This window comes from Staurois parvus, unplaced genomic scaffold (genome assembly GCF_062004578.1).
Source record: "Staurois parvus isolate SC_StPar_1 unplaced genomic scaffold, SC_StPar_1.0 ptg000090l, whole genome shotgun sequence".
NCBI classification, from domain to species: domain Eukaryota; kingdom Metazoa; phylum Chordata; class Amphibia; order Anura; family Ranidae; genus Staurois; species Staurois parvus.
In genome coordinates this window covers 13,621,290-13,642,089 of record NW_028317886.1, presented here as the reverse complement: position 1 = coordinate 13,642,089, position 20,800 = coordinate 13,621,290, and the positions used below count along the sequence as shown (strand labels likewise).

Genomic DNA, 20,800 nt, shown 5'->3' with positions numbered 1-20,800 from the left:
ATTAAATAATATACCCTGATTTGGGTTATTTTTAATCAAAGAAATGTAGTAGTATAAATTTTGGCCTAAAATTATGAAGAAAATGTACTTTGCAACATTTTTTAATATAAACTAAAAAAAATATGTTTTGTTTTGAAAATTTATTTTGCAAAAAATAAAAACCTAGTGATTAAGTAGCACCAAAATAAAGCTCTATTTTTGTGAAAAAAATTATATTTTGTTGGGGTACAGTGTAGTATGAGTAATTGTCATTCAAAGTGCGAGAGCACTGAAAGCTGAAAATTGGTCTGGGCAGGAAAGGGGTAAAAGTGCCCTGTATTGAAGTGGTTAAAACTTCAGTTTTAGTTCACATACAGTGCCTTGAAAAAGTATTCATACCCCTTGAAATTTTCCACATTTTTTCATGTTACAACCAAAAATGTAAATGTATTTATTGGGATTTTATGTGATAGACCAACACAAAGTGGCACATAATTGTGAATTTAAAGGAAAATGATAAATGATTTTCAAAATTTTTTACAAATAAATATCTGAAAAGTGTGACGTACATTTGAATTCAGCCCCGAGTCAACACTTTGTAGAACCACCTTTCACTGCAATTACAGCTGCAAGTCTTTTTGGGGATGTCTCTACCAGCTTTGCACATCTAGAGAGTGACATTTTTGCCCATTCTTTGCAAAATAGCTCAAGCTCTGTCAGATTGGATGGAGAGCATCTGTGAACAACAATATTCAAGTCTTGCCACAGATTCTCAATTGGATTTAGGTCTGGGCTTTGACTGGGCCATTATAATGCATGAATATGCTTTGATTTAAGCCATTCCATTGTAGCTCTGGCTGTATGTTTAGGGTCCTTCCTGCTGGAAGGTGAACCTCCGCCCCAGTCTCAAGTCTTTTGCAGACTTTTAACAGGTTTTCTACTAGGGTTGTCCTGTATTTGGCTCCATCCATCTTCCAGTCAGGTTTGCCCAGCTTCCCTGTCCCTGCTGAAGAATGCATCCCCACAACATGATGCTGCCACCACCATGTTTCACGGGTGTTCAGGGTAATGTGCAGTGTTAGTTTTCTGCCACACATAGTGGTTTTTTTTAGGGACAAAAAGTTCACTTTTGGTCTCATCTGACCAGATCACCTTCTTCCACATGTTTTTTGTGTCCCCCCACATAGCTTCTCATAAACTGTAAGCTGGATTTTCTTTCAACAATGGCTTTCTTCTTGCCACTCTTCCGTAAAGTCCAGATTTGTTGCGTGCACAGTTAATAAAAATATGTCCTGTGGATAGATTTTCTTACCTGAGCTGTGGACCTCTGCAGCTCCTCCATTTACCATGGACCTCTTGGCTGCTTCTCTGATTAATGCTCTTCTTGCCCGGCCTGTCAGTTTAGGCGGACGGCCATGTGTCTTGGTAGTTTTGCAGTTGTGCCATTCTCTTGCCATTTTTGGATAATGGATTAAATAGATGTTTATTTAACGGTTCCAGTAGGTAAAAAAAAAAAATTCAGCAGTTTATTAATATTAAACAATGTAATCAATTAAATTTGGCAGAATAACTCCTATATAGTCATTGGTATGGAACTTTGTTATTCTTATTTTTCAAAGCTGCTCAATTATTTAACCTACTGTGTTCCTTTGTCTGCATAATCACTTTTATAAATTAAAAAGTTGAATATGGCCTTTACACCCTGGTCACATCAAACCCGACTTTGAAATCGTGCAACTTATAGTGAAGTCACATGATTTTAAAGTCGGGTGAACTGCCGATTTCAGGTGTGATTTGCAAGACATCTGACACAGATGTCTATGCAAATCGCACCAAAAGTAGTGCATGCACTACTTTGGAAATTGGTGTGGATCCGACCAAGTCGGAACCACACCAATATGACCGCTGTAATTGCGGACAATAGGGTGCGACTTGGCATGTGATTTGCAAATTGCATGTCAATTTGCATCCAGTGTGACCAGGGCGTTAAGAAGCATTAAACACCAAGCTGAAAATGATTCTGGAGTTGGTTTTATTTGTTCAGGAATTTTTGGATATTGCAATGAATCCTGTAGCTTAGGGGTACGGAGTTAAAATTCATGGAGGTCCGATCAGTAACATTTAATTCAAGCTGATGTCCAAATTGCATGTTTGTGTGATGACTCACAGCCCTCTCTTTTATTTCACAATCCCATTCTTACATCAGTTTCCTTAGTCCCCCTGCATATCACAGTAGTGTTCTGAACCCCCTTTCACAGCACCTCTCCATAGTGGTGTCCTCTGTTCCCCTTCATATTTCAACCCCAAACAGCTCTTCACAATCTCATCTCCTTACACAGCCCCTGGAACCTCTGGCATCCATTCACATCACAGCCCCTTGCACCTCTGGCACCCCTTCACATTACACATCCCTCTGGAGCTCACCCTTTACATTACACAGCCCCTGCACCTCTGGCAGCCCTTCACATTACACATTCACATACACATTCTTCCATGTAGCCTTGAGGAAATAAGAGTAAAATTCTGATTTGCTGTGATCATCACTTTATTATTTTTGGTCGCTGAGACCAGTATTAATGTACTGGCGTACCTCGGTTTACGAATACCTCGGTTAACGTAATTTTCGATTTACAAATGAAAATCCATTGAAAATAATGGCTCGGTTGTCAAATTTTTTTTGCAATACAAATGGATTAATTGGTTTTCAATGCATTAACAATTTTTTTTCTAATCATGTCCCCATACAGTGCTATGCCTTTCAAGCGCACTTTATAAAGAGTTTTGAACAGATAAAACTTTTTTTACTTTTTTCTGACCTCCGGAACGGATTAATTGGTTTTCAATGCATTTAGGAATTAATTTTTAATCATGTCCCTGTACAGTATTTATGCCTATAAAGTGCACTTTATAAAGAGTTTTGAACAGATAAAAGACTTTTTTTTAAACCTTTTTCTGAAAAAAACAAAAAAGTGAACATTTCGGTTATATTTCCATGGCCGAGCAGCTGCATTCAAGACTTACATCACCAACTGCCATGCAAATGTCGGATGCAGTGGCGTAAAGCACACTGCCACTGGACTCTAGAGCAGTGGAGACGTGTTCTCTGGAATGACGAATCACTCTTCTCTGTCTGGCAGTTCAATTAACATGTTTGGGTTTGGCGTTTGCCAGGAGAATGGTACTTGTCTGACTGCATTGTGCCAAGTGTAATGTTTGGTGGAGGGGGGATTATGGTGTGGGGTTGTTTTTCAGGGCTTGGCCCCTTAGTTCCAGTGAAGGGAACTCTTAAGGCGTCTTCATACTAAGACTTTTTGGAGAATTACATGATCTCAACTTTGTGGGAACAGTTTGGGGATGACCCCTTCCTGTTCCAACATGACTGCACACCAGTGCACTAAGCAAGCTCCATGAAGACATGGATGAGCGAGTTTGGAGTGGAGGAACTCAACTGGCCTCCACAGAGTCCTCACTTCACCCGACAGAACACCTTTGGGATGAATTAGAGCGGAGACTGCGAGACAGGCCTTCTCGTCCGACATCAGTGCCTGACCTCACAAATGCGTTTGTGGAAGAATGGTCAAACATTCCCATAGGCCTACTCCTAAACCTTGTTCCCAGAAGAGCTGAAGCTGTTATAGCTGCAAAGGGTGGGCCAACACAATATTGAACGTTACGGTCTAAGACTGGGACACCATTAATGTTCATGTGCGTGTAAACGGCAGGCATCTCAATACTTTTTATATATGTATATCACTCTGGGCTATACAGTTGTTTGTGCCAGAGACTGATCAAATGTCAGTTTCTATACTAAATGTACTAGCAAATTCAATCTCTGTAATTTGTCTATAATCTCTTCATCAGCAGTGTTTTATATTTTATAGGTGAAGTTGCAACAATGAATGAAGTGTGTTCAGATATCTTGAATGGAAGCATTAAAGTTAGACTTGCAGCACAGAATGAAGCAGCATTATTGGCATTGATGGAAAGGACTGGGTACAGTATGGTACAAGAAAATGGACAGCGTAAATTTGGTGGTCCTCCTCCAGGTAACATTATAAGATGATGTATGTTAAAAACTCAACTGATGTATGACAGGAAGAGATATGTCTAGTACAGGGGTAGGCAACCTGTGGCTCTCCAGCTGTTGCAGGACTACAAGTTCCATCATGCCTCTACAAGTCATAGCTGTAACTGTCAGTTTTGTAATGTTGCAATGCCTCATGGGAAATGTAGTTCCACAGCAGCTAGAGAGCCGAAATTAAATTGAAATTACATTTAGAAAATGGTCTACAGTTGCAAGAAAAAGTATGTGAACCCCTTGGGATTACGTGGAGTTTTGCATGAATTGGGCATAAAATGTGCTCTGAACATCATCTAAGTCACAACAATAGAAGAACACTGTAAGCTCGAAAGAGCAGGGCCCTCGATCCCCTCATGTTTTGCATTGTATTGGTATTGTTCTGTCACATGTTCTGTCCCCCTTTGTAATGTACAGCGCTGAGTGAACTATTGGCGCTTTATAAATACTGTATAATAATAATATAATAATAACAACACAGTCTGCTGAACATAATACTACACAAACATTAGATGTTGCCATGGTTTAATTGCACATAAAATGTAAACATTCACAGTGCAGGGAGGAAAAAGTATGTGAGGCCCTAGCTTAATGACTTCATCCAGAGCTAATTGGAGCCAGGAGTGAGCCAACCTTGACTCCAATCAGTGTGATGATATTGGATGTGTTGCTGACAGCTTTCCTGCCCTTAAAAAACACACACCTGTTTTGGGTTTACTGGTTTCAAGAAGCACTGTCTGATGTGAACCATGCCTCGCAGAAAAGAGCTCTCAGAAGACCTACGATCAAGAATTGTTGACTTGCATGAAGCTGGAAAGGGTTACAAAAGTATCTCCAAAAGCCTTGATGTTCATGTGTCCATGGTAAGACAGACTGTCTACAAATGGAGAAAGTTTAGCACTGTTGCTACTCTCCCTAGGCGTGGTCGTCCTGTAAAAATGACTGCAAGAGCACAGCTCAGAATGCTGCATGAGGTAAAGAAGAATCCCAGAGTGTCAGCTAAAGACCTACAGAAATCTCTGGCACATGCTAACATTTTTGTTGACACATCTACAATAAGGAAAACATTAAACAAGAATGGAGTACATGGGAGGACACCACGAAGGAAGCCATTGCTGTCCAAAAAGAATATTGCAGCACGTTTGAAGTTTGCAAAAGAGCACCTGGGTGTTCCACAGCACTACTGGCAAAATATACTGTGGACAGATGAAACCAAGATTGGGTTGTTTGGGAAGAACACACAACACTATGTGTGGAGAAAAAAAGGCACAGCACACCAACATCAAAACCTCATCCCCACTGTAAAACATGGGGGTAGGAGCATCATGGTTTGGGGCTGCTTTGCTGCCTCAGGGCCTGGACGGATTGTTGTCATTGATGGGAAAATGAATTCCAGAGTTTATCAAGACATTTTGCAGGAAAACGTACGACCATCTGTCCGCCAACTGAAGCTCCGCAGAGGATGGGTGATGCAACAGGACAATGACCCAAAGCATACAAGTAATTCAACAAAACAATGGCTGCAACAGCACAGAATACGCCTTCTGGAGTGGCCCAGTCAGAGTCCTGACCTCAACCCGATTGAAATGCTGTGGCATGACCTTAAGAGAGCGATTCACACCAGACATCCCAAGAATATTGCTACACTGAAACAGTTTTGTGAAGAGGAGTGGTCCAAAATGACTCCAGATCGTTGTGCAGGTCTGATCTGCAACTACAGGAAACGTTTGGTTGAGGTTATTGCTGCCAAAGGAGGGTCATCCAGTTATTAAGTCCAAAGGTTCACATACTTTTTCCTCCCTGCACTGTGAATGTTTACATGTTATGTGCAATTAAACCATGGCAACATCTAATGTTTGTGTAGTATTATGTTCAGCAGACTGTGTTCTTCTATTGTTGTGACTTAGATGACGTTCAGAGCACATTTTATGCCCAATTCATGCAAAACTCCACGTAATCCCAAGGGGTTCACATACTTTTTCTTGCAACTGTACATGCTTTTACTGTCCACAAAGCATATTAGCCAAGTTGTTCATCTTTTGCACCACCTGCTTCACCTATGTACAGTATGTCAGCTGGTTTATTGAGGCATATTTGAAATCTGATATTGTGTAACCAGTTAGTGAATAAACACTTGTCAGCTGAGAACAGGACTCTTATTTAATAGAAACTTGAACAGTCATATACTTATTGTAGATAACGAACGCAGAAAGTAAACAGCTTTAGTGTCCCCCCATAGTTTTAAAATGACAAAAAGATTGCATGTTCTAAAAATAAGAGGGTTCTATAGTTTTGGAGGTAGAGGTGATAAATAGTGGAGTTGTACATTTAATTAAATCACTTACCTTGAAATTAAAAGAAAAAGAATACATTTGGATGTTGATCTTCTACTTGATGGCTGCCACATTAGAATGGTTCTATAGTAATGGAGATGGTGGGCGAATATTATAATAACATCTCAGTGTTTTGGCCTCTCTCAGCCCAAAAGTGTGGGGTGCAGTGTCAGGGAGGCAGGAAGGTTTGGAGTTAGGGGTTCAGCATCAAGGTTGCTGGGAGGCAAAAAGATTTAGAGTCGGGTGCAGGGGTATGCAGTGTTACGGTTGCTTGGGGATAAGGAAATGCCATGTTAGGGCGCAGAGTGTCTTAGGTACTGGCTTCCAGCCTGAATGCCAAAGCTGTTTACTTGTAAACCTTTGGAATGGCTTCTGCGACTGTGCATCACCTGATATGACGTACAGTATCTCACAGAAGTGAGCACACCCCTCCCATTTTTGTAAATATTTTATTATATCTTTTCATGTGGCAACACTGAAGAAATGACACTTTGCTACAATGTAAAGTAGTGAGTGTACAGCTTGTATAACAGTGTAAATTTGCTGTCCCCTCAAAATAACTCAACACACAGCCATTTATGTCTAAACCGCTGGCAACAAAAGTGAGTACACCCCTAAGTGAAAATGTCCAAATTGGGCCCAATTAGCCATTTTCCCTCACTGGTGTCATGTGACTCGTTAGTGTTACAAGGTCTCAGGTGTGAATGGGAAGCAGGTGTGTTAAATTTGGTGTTATCACTCTCACTCTCTCATACTGGTCACTGGAAGTTCAACATGGCACCTCCTGGCAAAGAACTCTGAGGATCTGAAAAAAAGAATAGTTGCTCTACATAAAGATGGCCTAGGCCAGTGATGGCGAACCTTTTTGAGCCCGAGTGCCCAAACTGCAACCCAAAACCAACTTATTTCTTTCAAAGTGCCAACACTGCAATGAAACCTGAATATCGAGCTTTTGGTTTAGAAAAAACAACTCGTACAGTAGTGCAAACTAATTAACAGTACAGGGATGACCAGAGACTGCGGACAGTACAGGGATGACCAGAGACTGCGGACAGTACAGGGATGACCAGAGACTGCGGACACAGTACAGGGATGACCAGAGACTGCAGACACAGTACAGGGATGACCAGAGACTGCGGACACAGTACAGGGATGACCAGAGACTGCGGACAGCACAGGGATGACCAGAGACTGCGGACAGTACAGGGATGACCAGAGACTGCGGACAGTACAGGAGATGACCAGAGACTGCGGACACAGTACAGGGATGACCAGAGACTGCAGACACAGTACAGGGATGACCAGAGACTGCAGACACAGTACAGGGATGACCAGAGACTGCGGACACAGTACAGGGATGACCAGAGACTGCGGACACAGTACAGGGATGACCAGAGACTGCGGACACAGTACAGGAGATGACCAGAGACTGCAGACACAGTACAGGAGATGACTAGAGACTGCGGACACAGTACAGGAGATGACCAGAGACTGCGGACAGTACAGTAGATGACCAGAGACTGCGGACACAGTACAGGGATGACCAGAGACTGCGGACAGTACAGGGATGACCAGAGACTGCGGACAGTACAGGAGATGACCAGAGACTGCGGAAAGCACAGGGATGACCAGAGACTGCGGACAGTACAGATGACTGCTGACCTTTGGGGAGGGAGGGGGAGCGGGTACCTGAATTTGACAGGTACCCGCTCTTACTTCCGCAGAGTTTTTTTTTTATCTTGCCTGTTCCTTTATCCAGCCGTGCGCTGTCTTCCCGGCTTCTGTAGTGTGGGCGCTCGTCGGACAGCCGGATGCCCAGTGCGCATGTGCGAGAAGCGCTGCGCTTTGTGATTGGTCCGGCGGCTTCTGGGATCTGTCATGTGTCCCAGGTACCGCCTTACCATTCACAAAGAGCACTGCTTCTTGCGCATGCGCACTTGGGACCCGGCTGTCACGCACACTACAGAAGCCGGGAAGACAGCGCGCCGCTGGATAGAGGGACAGGTACGGTCCCACTGCAGAGCTGAGCGGCCGGCCCGGTATTCTGACACGGCGGCGGTGGAAATACCGGACCGGCCGCTCTATATTCGCTCCATAAGACGCACTGACATTTTCCCCCCTTTTTTGGGGGAAAAAAAGTGCGTCTTATGGAGCGAAAAATACGGTATTCTCCTGGCGTGCCCACAGATAAGGCTCGGCGTGCCGGCTGTGGCACGCGTGCCACGGGTTCGCCATCACTGGCCTAGGCTATAAGATATAATAAAAAAAAATTTGACAGAAATCTGATGGGTGTACTCACGTCTGTGAGATACTGTAGATTCTTGCACTGCATTGCTTGCTGATCCAAAGTACATTGGGGGTTAGATATCTTGGAGAGGGGAGTCATTAGTATTATGTTATTCGTGTGCATTTTACTTTTGTGAAGGGCAACACACAGCACTCTATGCAGTGCCATTCATTAAGAACTGCACCCCAATGTACAGGTAGAGTAGGTGCCAATGGAGCTGCACTGCAAACCAGAAGCATGTTCTCACATTTTAGAGCGCTAAAAAAAAAAAAAAAAAGTGCAGGTCTGTTTTTTTTTCTATTGCCATGTGTTGGCAGACTATTCTTGATGAACTGGATGCCTTAATGCAATACATGGTAAAGTGCAATGTACCACAAATTATAGTATATACAGTTACAAACTGCAATGGAATGAAGGGGGTCTTAATAGTTTGGGCATATGCATAACAATTTTGACTTGTCTTTAAAATATGTTTTCTTGGAATACAGTAAAGGCAGATTCAGATACAGCTGGTTTCTGTGCAGGTATCATCAGGTGTTTGTAAGCTGGCATAGAGTAAAAATGCAATTATTTTAGTAAATATAAAATGCTAAATACCTTTTCTCATCAGCAGTATATAGCAGTCTTGTGACTTCTATCAGTGTCCAGCAGAGCACTTGTTAAAGCTTGTAGGAGGAGTTTTCATTCTCCCCTGGTTATCTTATAAGGCTGCAAGACCCCAGACCCTCTGTCTGGTCAGCCCTGATTGCCGTGTGCAGATCACATTCACTCTCCCAAGAAAAAAAAAAGAAAAACCTCTCCAACAATACAAACCAAACTGAGCATGTGCAGCTTGCCCCCAAAGCTCTGTTCTATCAGCAGATGGATTGGGGACAGTAGAAGAAAGTGAGCGATCAGAGAAGACAGGATCAAACAGCCTTTTCACACAATGCAGATGATTACCCCCTAGGTTCCACAATGAGTATAACAAGCATGTTTTACTGCATATACAGATTGATTTTACTGTTGTGGGTTTAGTATCACTTTAAACAGCAGTCTGAAACACATTGCAGATGAAACTATCATCAGCTGAGGGCTGAATATTCATCTGATAAAAATTAGTACATACTTTACCAGAGGACCAGGTGACAGCCTTACAAACTTGCTGGGCTGTAGACTTGAAAGATCAAGTAGAATGTGCCTTGAGAGAAGGGGGGATCACTGTCATCAGCAGTATAGGCATGAACAATGACCTGTAAAAACAATTGAGAAATGGTGAAGCCCTCTTTGAGATCCTTCAAAAAGGGCAAAAAAACAGTTATATAGCCAGATGGAAACCATTTCTGAGAGTTAGACCTACAGTACAGCATGGACCACATCCAAACAGTGGTCTGTGGAGTTGGGCAAAAAGAAGGAAGGAAATGTACTGGTTATAGTTGAAGAAAGACTCCAGTATGGGGTCAAGGAACTGTTCTTCTGTAAAACCAGGAAGGGTTCCTTGCACGATAGGGCAGCTTACTCAGAAACCCTCCCAGCAGAGGTGATATTTACAAGGAAAGCCTAAGGGCAGATGAGGACATATTGATAGGTTCAGAATGAGCTCTATGAAGAAATGAAAGCGTCTGATTGAGATTCAGAGGGCATTTGGGAGTAGCAACATGAGCAACCTCCTGCACAAAAGCTTTCACCAGAGATCAAGACGCTAATGGTCTTCGGAATAGAATAACCAAGGCCAAAATCTGACCATTGAGAGTGCTCAAGGCCAAATTCTGATCCAGTCCTGACTGTAGGAAATGCAGGATATGTCCCATGGAATACTAAAAATCCTGCTGTTCGCACCAGGGGAAATACATTTTTCATGTGATAAGATAGGTCTTGTGGGAGGAAGGTTTCCTGGTCTGCAACAAAGTTAGGATGACCAATTCAGAGAGACCCCTATGAGTCCTGTACCTGGGCTTCAACAGCCAAGCTGTCAAAGCCATCAATCAAGAAATAGGATGGAATACTGGACTCTGAGACAGAAGATCTAGATTGTCCAAAAGAGCACATTGCCTGTGTACCACACACTTGTGGGCAAAATTAGAGCCATGAGGAATACCAGAATTCCCTCCACCTCGATCCTGCGGAGCAGACAAGGAATAATCTTAAAGAAAGGAAAGATGTAAATCAAAAATAACCAATCTCATTGAGTCCCCAGAGCATCCACTGTGAAGGCCCGCAGGTGTCTGGTTCTGGAGACACCTATCCAGTTTGTTGTGTTATCTGGATGCTAGGCAATCTGTGTCCAGCGTTCCCACCATCTTCAAATGTTTTGAAACACTTTGAGATGCAGCCATTCTGTTAAATCTAGTTTCTGACAACTGAGTTACAGTGACATTGTAAATAGATAGGAAAGTATATCATATTTACTCATGTTAAAAGTTTTCTTTAATTTCTTCATATACAGTATTTCCTGGTTTCCATGCCCAGGCAAAGGAGGTCATACATCCCAGGAGTGGAGGAGAGTGGGAGGGGTTTTATAAGCTAAGCACACTCTCCTGCCTGCATGCCTGAGTTAGGGGCAGATGGATTCCACAACATAAATGCTACATGAATCATCTGCCCTTGCTCAAGACGGCCAGGGCCAGAAATACTAGGGGGTTGTTTTCAAAGTGATTTCTCTGCAAAATAAAGTATGGAGATATGGATGGGTGAGTTTGCTTTAAAGATTAAAATAGCTTAAACAGCGGTTTTGGTTTGCGGTGCTCAGATGCAGAGTAGTTCCACTTTAACATTTTAAGTATGGGTCCACTGTCTATGTATATCCACCGGCATATCCCTAGCATCGACCTAGGTGACATGACATTCTTTAGTTGTTTTGAGATATGTCTGAAAATCAGGCTGATTTTGCAGGCAGGGGGTAATTTCTTTGTGATTTATTTAAGCGGAACTATTTTGGGTTTTATAAAGAAAAAATGTATATGTACTTTTTCATAATGTTTTTAGGATGGGAAGGTCCTGCTCCTCCACGTGGCTGTGAAGTGTTTGTTGGAAAAATTCCTCGTGATATGTATGAAGATGAATTGGTCCCAGTTTTTGAAAGAGCTGGAAAAATATATGAATTTCGGCTAATGATGGAATTTAGTGGGGAGAACAGGGGCTATGCCTTTGTCATGTACACAAGCAAAGAGGATGCCTTGCAAGCTATTCGAATGTTAAACAATTTGGAGATTCGTCCTGGTAAATTTATTGGAGTTTGCGTTAGCTTGGACAACTGCAGACTCTTTATTGGATCCATCCCAAAGGAAAGGAGGAAAGAAGAAATATTGGAAGAAATGAGGAAAGTTACAGATGGAGTGGTAGATGTTATTGTGTACCCAAGCGCAAATGACAAAACTAAAAACCGTGGGTTTGCCTTTGTGGAATTTGAATCTCACAGAGCAGCAGCAATGGCGAGACGTAAATTAATTCCAGGTGACTCAAATAATTTTTTGTAGATTTGAATAGTAGTTATGATAACATTTATTAAGAATTAATTGCCGGAACTTGTTTTAGCCCCCATTCTCTCTGATGCTTCTTGTCATGCGATTTGACCTTTCAAGTCACATGACAAATCACATGCAATGATCTGCAGTGGAACTGTTCTAATCGGTGCGACTTTGTTGGAGTCACACCGATTAGAAAAGTAGTTCCTGCACTACTTTCCCCGATTTGGGGTGTGACTTGCATAGACATCTGTGCATGAAGTTGCACAGATGTCTAAGAAGTTGCACCCGAATTCGCACTGCCATCCGACTTTGAAATCATGCAACTTCAAGTGAAGTCGCACGATTTAAAAGTCGGGTCCAACGTGAACCAGGGCCTATTCTTCATAGCATGCTTTTATTTTATTTAAAGCTACCGTTCCTTTTGAGCTAAATAGAATTGCCACTTTGCCAAATTTACCTGAAAATTCACAAAAAGCAGAGGTTTTTTTGGAGGGGTGGTGATTGCTGTAACCTTCCTCCCCTCAGAGAAACACACACAGCAGTGTACATTAGGTAATTTCACAACTGTGAAAACAAAAATAAAACCTTTTCATGTCACCTAAATTACTGTGCTATAGATCCAACCAGCTGTAGCACACCAAAGTAGTCAACTTTCTAAAGATTGTATAAAATTCAAAGTGCCACGCTTATACAATATACTTCATGTGTTCCATTAAATCATGTGATATACAAATAAATAAAAAATTCCATAAATAAAAGCCATAAATACATTCACAACTCTTAATTATCAATTAAAATAAATGTGTTCAAATAGTTCAGGTAAAGTCCATATAGCCAAACGTGCTAAGGCCACTTCAAGCTGTGGGTCTATCCCCGCTCTGTGACTACACTGTGCCTATATGCTCTGTGAGTGCTATTCACATTTTTTTAATAAAGAGATTGGAGTTTTTAATTGGAGAGCACTATTTTGTGCGTGCGTTTATTTTTTTTAAGGCTGTATTGCTGCCATTTCCAAGGAGGAGAGGAGTTTTACCATTGAGCCTGTCACCCCATCTGACCTCCGCTTGTTAAAGGAAACACACGCACATTTGACCTGTTGCATAAGGGTCTATAATTTGAGGTGAACGGCTAGTATATGTTGTGGTAGCAGACTTTTGCACTGGATTTGGTGGTTATATATTATGAAAACATGCACGCATGTTTGACCTTACATTGTTATTAAGGCACTATACACTCACCAGCCACTTTATTAGGTGTACCTTGCTAGTACCGGGTTGGACCCCCTTTTTGCCTTCAGAACTGCCTTAATTTTTCATGGCATAGATTCAACAACATTCCTCAGAGATTTTGGTCCATATTGACATGAGAGCATCACACAGTTGCTGCAGATTTGACGGCCGAACATCCATGATGCAAATCTCCCGTCCCACCACATCACAAAGGTGCTCAATTTGATTGAGATCTGGTGACTGTGGAGGCCATTGCAGTACAGCAAACTCATTGTCACCTTCGAGAAACCAGTTTGAGATGATTTGAGCTTTGTGACATGGTGCAATATCCTGCTGGAAGTAGCCATCAGAAGATGGGTACACTGTAGTCATAAAGGGATGGACATGGTCAGCAACAATAGTCAGGTAGGCCGTGGTGTTTAAACAAGGCTCAGTTGGTACTAAGGGGCCCAAAGTGTGCCAAGAAATATCCCCACACCATTACACCACCACCAGCAGTCTGAACCATTGATACAAGACTTGATGGATCTATGCTTTCATGTTGTTTATGCCAAATTCTGACTACCATCTGAATGTTGCAGCTGAAATCGAGATTCATCAGACCATGCAATGTTTTTCCAATCTTTTATTGTCCAATTTTGGTGAGCCTGTGCGATTTGTTCCTCTGTTTCCTGTTCTTGGCTGACAGGAGTGGCATCCAGTGTGGTCTTCTGCTGCTGTAGCTCATCTGCTTCAATGAGTGGTTATTTGAGTTACTGTTGCCTTTATATCATCTCGAACCAGTCTGCCCATTCTCCTCTGACATCAATAAGGCATTTTTGTCCACACAACTGCCACTCACTGGATATTTTCTCTTTTTTGGACCATTCTTTGGAAATCCTAGCCACTTGCCCTCCTGAGGATTTACCAATACAGTGATCAGTGCTACAAAAGAGCACTGACACTGTACTAATGGCAATGGGCAGGAAGGGGTTAATGTGAGGGGCGATCAAAGGGTTAAGTGTGTGTGTGTGTATGTGCGTGTGTGTGTTTTTTACTAGGGGGCGGGGGGGTGTTCTTCACTGTAAGCACAGTACAGCCATCCCGGGCAGTATGCTTGAGCTGACAGGGAGGAAGATTGTTTGTAAACAAAACAATCTTCCTCCCCGTTGGAGATGCTCGGTAATCACTGGGCGCCGTCGAGTAATTACCGTCCGGGACCCGGTGATTGACATCCACGGCTGCGAATGGCGGCGCCGGTAGGGCGCTTGTGCGCCCCCTACCCAGAAATACAAAATCACATATATACGTGATTTTGCACACAGATGCCGCCCTGTAGCAGTATATCTGCTTAAGCGGCTAGAGATGGTTGTATGTGAAAATCCCAGTAGATCAGCAGATTTGATATACTTAGACCAGCCTGTCTTACACCAACAACCATGCCACATTCAAAGTTACTTAAATCCCCTTTATCCCCCATTCTGATGTTTGGTTTGAACTTCAGCAAGTGGTCTTCACCACATTTAGATGCCTAAGTACGTTGAGTTGCTGCCATGTGATTGACTTATTAGCAATTTGTGTTACCACACAATTGAACAGATGTACCTAATAAAGAGGCCGGAGAGTGTACAGTAACAGCCTCCCACCTGCTTTATAAGGAAATGATGGGCGCAAGGCGGTTCTCTCATTCTGGGAGGACATCATATGATGTCCTCCCACTCTAACCGCGCGTGTGCGGCTCCGGGGGTGCGCAGCGTGGCAATCGGTGGTGTGCTGTGTCCCTCGGACACAGCGGATCAATGGAAAGAACTGAAGATGTTGGCTGTGTCATGTGATCAGCTGCATCCAATCACAGCTGATCGCATGTAAATAAGGAAATGCCGGTTATCGGCATTTCTCTCCTCATGAGCTGTCACGTTGACAGTTTGTGAGGAGAGGAGAGCCGGTAATCAGCATTCCTCAGAGGGGACATGTACACTGATCATCAGGGCACTGATGACCAGTGTGCCGTGATGATCAGTGTAGCCCCATCAGTGCCACCTGTCAGTGTCCATCAATGCCAGCTGTCAGTGCTCATCAATGTCACCTGCCAGTGCCACATCAATGCCACATATCAGTGGCCATCTGAGCTGCCTTTCAGTGCCACCTATCAATGCCAGTCAGTGCCACCTATAAGTGCTGCCTATCAGTGCCCGTCAGTGCTGCCTATCAGTGCCAGTCAGTGCCACCCATCAGTGTCGCCTATCAGTGCCATATATGAATGCTGCCTTTCAGTGCCCATCGGTGATGCCTGTCAATGCTTACCAGTGCCTCCTCATCAGTGCCGCCTATCAGTGCCAATCACTGCAGCCTCATTAGCGAATAACAGTGAAGAAGGAAAATCACTTATTTACAAAGTTTTATAACAGAAACTAAGAAAAAAACTTTTTTTTTTTTCAAAATTTTCAGTTGTTTTTGGTTTGTTTAGCAAAAAATAACCCAGAGGTGATTCCATACCACCAAAAGAAAGCTCTATCTGTCTCAAAAAAAAATATCATATGGGTACAGTGTTGCATGACCGCGCAATTGTCATTCAAAGTGTGACAGCGCTGAAAGCTAAAAATTGGCCTGGGCAGGAAGAGGGTAAAAGTGCCCTGTAGGCTAGTGGTTAAGGTGAGTGGCCATTTTGTGAATTTGGAGGTGGTGGATTGTTTCATTGCACACGGGTTCGGATTCTGAAATTTAAGACAAATAGTCTATTTGTTAGCACCTTTGGCTATTTGGACTATTTCAGCACATTTATTTTTAAGCAGAACTATAGGCAAAACTTTTTTTTCATTTTGGATAGAGTAAGAGAGGGTAATAACCCCTGCAAGGTTTATTTAAAACAGTAGTGTTTTGAACCCCCCCTTCACAACCGTATCCTCTGCCATCTTCAGAGCACCTCCCCACAGTGATGTCCTTTGCCCCCTTTCACAGCACCTCCCTACAGTGGTGTCCTCTGCCCCCCCCCTTCACATCTTAACCTCTCACACCTCTTCACAGCCCCCTAGAAATTACACAGCCCCTTGCACATTACACAGCCCCCTACACATTACACATCCCCTTGCAAATTACATAGCCCCCTGCACATTACACAGCCCCCTACACACTACACAGCCCCTTGCACATTACACAGCTCCCTACACATTACACATCCCCTTGCACATTACATAGTCTCCTGCACATTACACAGCCCCTGCACATTACACAACCTCCTGCACATTACACAGTCCCTTGCACATAACACAGCCCCCTGCACATTACACAGGCCCTTGCACATTGCAAAGCCACTTGTACATTACACAGCCCCTTGAAGCTATTCCCCTTCCTTCACATTATACAGCCTCTACAGCTCTGCCACTTCCTACCTTACTCAGGCACGCAGAGTGGGAAACATAGCAGCGCTGAATAGAGGGTGGGAGTTGCTGGAGTTAATTTTTCATATTAAGAAGCTGGTGATTGGTTGCTTGGTGGTCCTAGCAGGCAGTCACCTGCTGGTTAACTTGGAAAATTAGCACCGACAGCTCCCACCCTCTTTTCAAACCATGGTGGTCCATATGGGACAGTGACTGGGTCTGCATCCGGACCGTGGTCTGCCATTTAGTGATGCCTGTTGTATAAGCACTGCAGTTTGAATTTCATACAATTTCGCCACTTCTGCAGTCTGGCAGCTGGATGAAAGGGAGATAGATCATCATATAGATATCATTACTTTGCATGCATGGATTATGAATTGGGAGGAACAACCAACTCCAGTGTTGTGTGTACTGTAGCAAATCAGCCATGTGCAAATTATTTCCTTGCTGAAATGAAGTGTAAAGCAGCTTGAATGCACAAGGATTTATAAGGAAATAGCTTAAAGTGTACTTCCTCTTTCATCTCATTTTATAACAAATTTGTGTAGTAAATAACTTGGTAAATGGTATGTGCCTACTACAAAAATACAAAACATTTTTCTGATAGCCACACTGTTTGTCCACAGTAGACTGTGATAGTTTCAGGCTCCATGCACACTGGGCTCTTTGATAACACTTGTAACCTTAGCTGTGTAAAGTCATGTTAAAACTGTGAGTTTTTCAGCAGTTTTGTATTAGAGTTTAGCAGCTTTTTGCCTCATTTTTTCATGCTTGTGTGTTTTAGATTTTTTTTACAGCAAAAAAAGTCCACAAATGCTGGTTTGCCGCAATTTACAGCATTTTGCCGTGTTTTTCAGCGTTAAGAGCGTTTTTACAGCTAAAAACTCCTCTAGAAACCCACTAGTCCTGGGGTTTTTTTCCAGCCAAAAAACGTCCCTGCCAAAAAACGTTGATTCCAGTCTATGTGTGCATGGACACATAGAATAACATGCTGGAGAGTTTACTGGCTGTAGAAAAAAACGTCAAAAGCCAAAAACAGCCGCTGTAAAAACGTCCAGTGTGTATGAGGACTCAGTAGTTACAGTGAGCTTCAATCTGACAAGTGTCTGCATATAAGAACTGCCTGTGTTGTCTCATAGCAATCAATCAATTTCAAAGCTGCACTGAATGACAGTTGAAACTGATTACAGACTGTAGAGCAAACCTGTGCTAACAGTTTCCAAGGACCCACTCACACGTATGTGGTTTCCTGCAGTTAATTCCATGCATTTTAGTTGTAAGAATGCATATTAAGCAGAAGTTCTATTCATTCCTATATGACCAGACCAGTTGAAATCAACTGTGAACACACAAATAGGCATACAGTATATCATTCATGTTTGTTCATTTTTAGGCTTCAGTTCTAAATCTTTCTCACTCACTTTGCATAATGCATGAAAAAAAACTGAATATACATTAAAAGTAAAAAATGCACATGACTATACAAGGGTTGGACAAAGAAATGAAAACACTACATGCTACATGATTTGCAGGTGTGAAAGTAACAACATGTTTTGTGTTAAAATCAGAAGTGATGTCACACTTTTGCTTCCGCTGTGTGATGAGACACCTAGCTAACAGGTGCAAAGCCTCACTTTCGTAATTCACTGCCTGCACTGCTAGTAATATGGAGTTGTGTCAGAGCTTACTAAGCATCAAATAGGGCGAATTGTTGGTACCTTCTTAGCTGGTGCCTTTTTGCACTGTGCAGTGTTGTAGGATTGGCTTACAGAACTGCCCTTCCTTTCCCTTCATAGCGCAGGAAACTAGAGCAGGCTATTATGATAGGCTGAGGTACTATTGTAAAATACTGCTGTATTCCTGCTAGAAGTTTAGTAGTATTTACTGTGTAAGCAAAGATTCACTTAAGATACTTTTCTTGAATAAGGTCCAATGTATTCAGCTTGTATACCTGCAGACTGCTCTAAAATGATGCCTAGGGTGTTTGTTTAAATGCTAATCTATAGTAAACTGTAGGCACATTACAGGTAGTCAAGTGAGAGTTTCAATTTACTTGGTGCCAATAAAATATAATTATAACATAATTTCTTTTTTTTTCTATTATTCAATGAGAGATTCAGCCTTTGACTGAACTACCAACCAGAACCTGCGGGTTATAGTGTTATCTGTAGGAATACAGCTGCTTAAAAAAAGAATCCAAGAGAAGAGTTTCATATGGTGTTCCAACCCCACAACTGCATAGTTTTTTGCCAAGCATCCAAGGAGTAAGGGCTTATTTATCCAACTCCTGGATCTAGCACACTTTAGAGCTAGTCATTCACCCTGAACCCACCTGCCTCTTTTGCTTGACATTGCTGCACACCTGATTGTTACCTGTTTCTGGGGACATGTCCAAAGCAGAAAGGAGGCTTTGTCTTTCCACAGTGGTTGGCCTGATTATAAAGAGCACTCTTTCAGCATGTGCTATGTACTCTGTAATGCCTGTCTCACAGCCTTTCTTGCCCGCCTTGGGACGCTTGTCTGCCTTACTCTGAAATCAGTTTACTTCACCATGGAGGGATTTGTATTGTGCTTCATTCTTGCCTTAGCTCACCCAAACGCAGGTAATTTAAGAGGCAGTCTCTGCCCTTACCCATGTAAGGTTTTGCATACCTCTTTCCATGACCTAGCGTAGACTGGGATGAATAATCGTTAAAATCTTTCAGTGAAGACAAGGCACTGATGTGGCAGAGTCTCCTGCTTCCGCTGGCTCACAAAGTTTTGGTGCACATAAGGCGACTATGCAGACTTATTTCAAATAGGTTTTTTCTGAGGAATTTAAGAGGTGCATTCATCTCTGTGGATTTTGTTATTCTTCTTGGTTGTTCTTTGAAGCCATTAGCCTGGTACCCTAGCCCTATTACAGGCCCTAGGGCAGCGACATTGATTATTTTATTCTGTGCTTACCCATATATCTATCTATCTATCTATCTATCTATCTATCTATCTATCTATCTATCTATCTATCTATCTATCTGTCTGTCTGTCTGTCTGTCTGTCTGTCTGTCTGTCTGTTGCAGTCTTCCAAGAAAAAAGTTCAGGAGTAGAAGTGCCTATCTCCTATTCGTGATATATAAATATGAACCCGCCTTTAAAAGTGCTCAAGTATCAATAAAAAAATAAAACTAAACTAGCAGCAGCACTTACCGATATTAAACACAAGAAATAACCTACAAATAAACAAAGAATGTGGTGTGCTGTCACTTTAAACTTAGACAACCCAAATGCTTTATACTGTACATGCAAAAAATCATTCAAATGATACCGTGTCATACAATTAACTATAGTTTCAAATGAATGAAGTTCCAAGTGATGAAATAAAAGTCCACCTTGAAATGAGGTTATTTCTTTATAACTGACACCAGCCACCATTAATAAACACAGCTGCTGACAGGACGTTCAGACCTACAACATACAGGAGGTCTACCAGCACTTAAGGGACAAATGAATGGCTCTCACATATATACTGCGCAGTAAATCTTACACATAGAGAAGAACAAGAATTCCACATGGCGAAGTACATCCCAACCAAATTTATTTAAAAAATTATGGCATATATTCACAAGCAAAGAAAGGGTACAAGCGTATTACAAACACCCTCTGGCCCACCGGGTAGACGTGATGATGTGTTCAAGGGACGGGATGTCCTCCAAGATAGCCCCTTGGAAGATGTCCTATAGGATGAAACGCACATGGGGTTTAGCAGTGACATCATCATGCTTGCCCGAAGGACCAGTGGATGTTTGTAATATGCCTGCACCTTTTCTCTGCTTGCAATTTTTCAATACATTTGGTTAGGACTAGATAAGTGCACTGTAAGTGTACTGCTAGTGCAGGTGCTCTAGACCTGAGGGGAAGCTCTGAAATGAGGGGAAGCTCTGTTGATTTCTATCACCCAATCATGTGCAAGCAAAAATGCAGTTTTTTTAAAAATTTTCTTTGCAAACTCCCCTCAGATTTAGAGCAACTGCCCTTCAAGTGTCCTTGCAGTGCACAGACTATATGCCTTTAGTAAATCAAGCCCATTATCTTTTGAATGACTTTCTTGCACGT

The 20,800-nt window shown here is 42.4% G+C and overlaps 1 protein-coding gene across 1 annotated transcript in view; it reads left to right on the top strand.

Annotated features, from left to right (window-relative positions):
- The first annotated feature begins 3,871 nt into the window (after positions 1-3,871).
- RBM46 (RNA binding motif protein 46) overlaps positions 3,872-20,800 on the top strand; it is a 32,715-nt gene continuing 15,786 nt past the window's right edge. The window contains exons 1-2 of the mRNA XM_089670512.1: positions 3,872-4,025; positions 11,642-12,109. Of these exons, the coding sequence (XP_089526638.1) occupies positions 3,875-4,025; positions 11,642-12,109 (619 nt within the window). The 5' untranslated portion in view covers positions 3,872-3,874. The remainder of the gene's footprint in view (positions 4,026-11,641; positions 12,110-20,800) is intronic.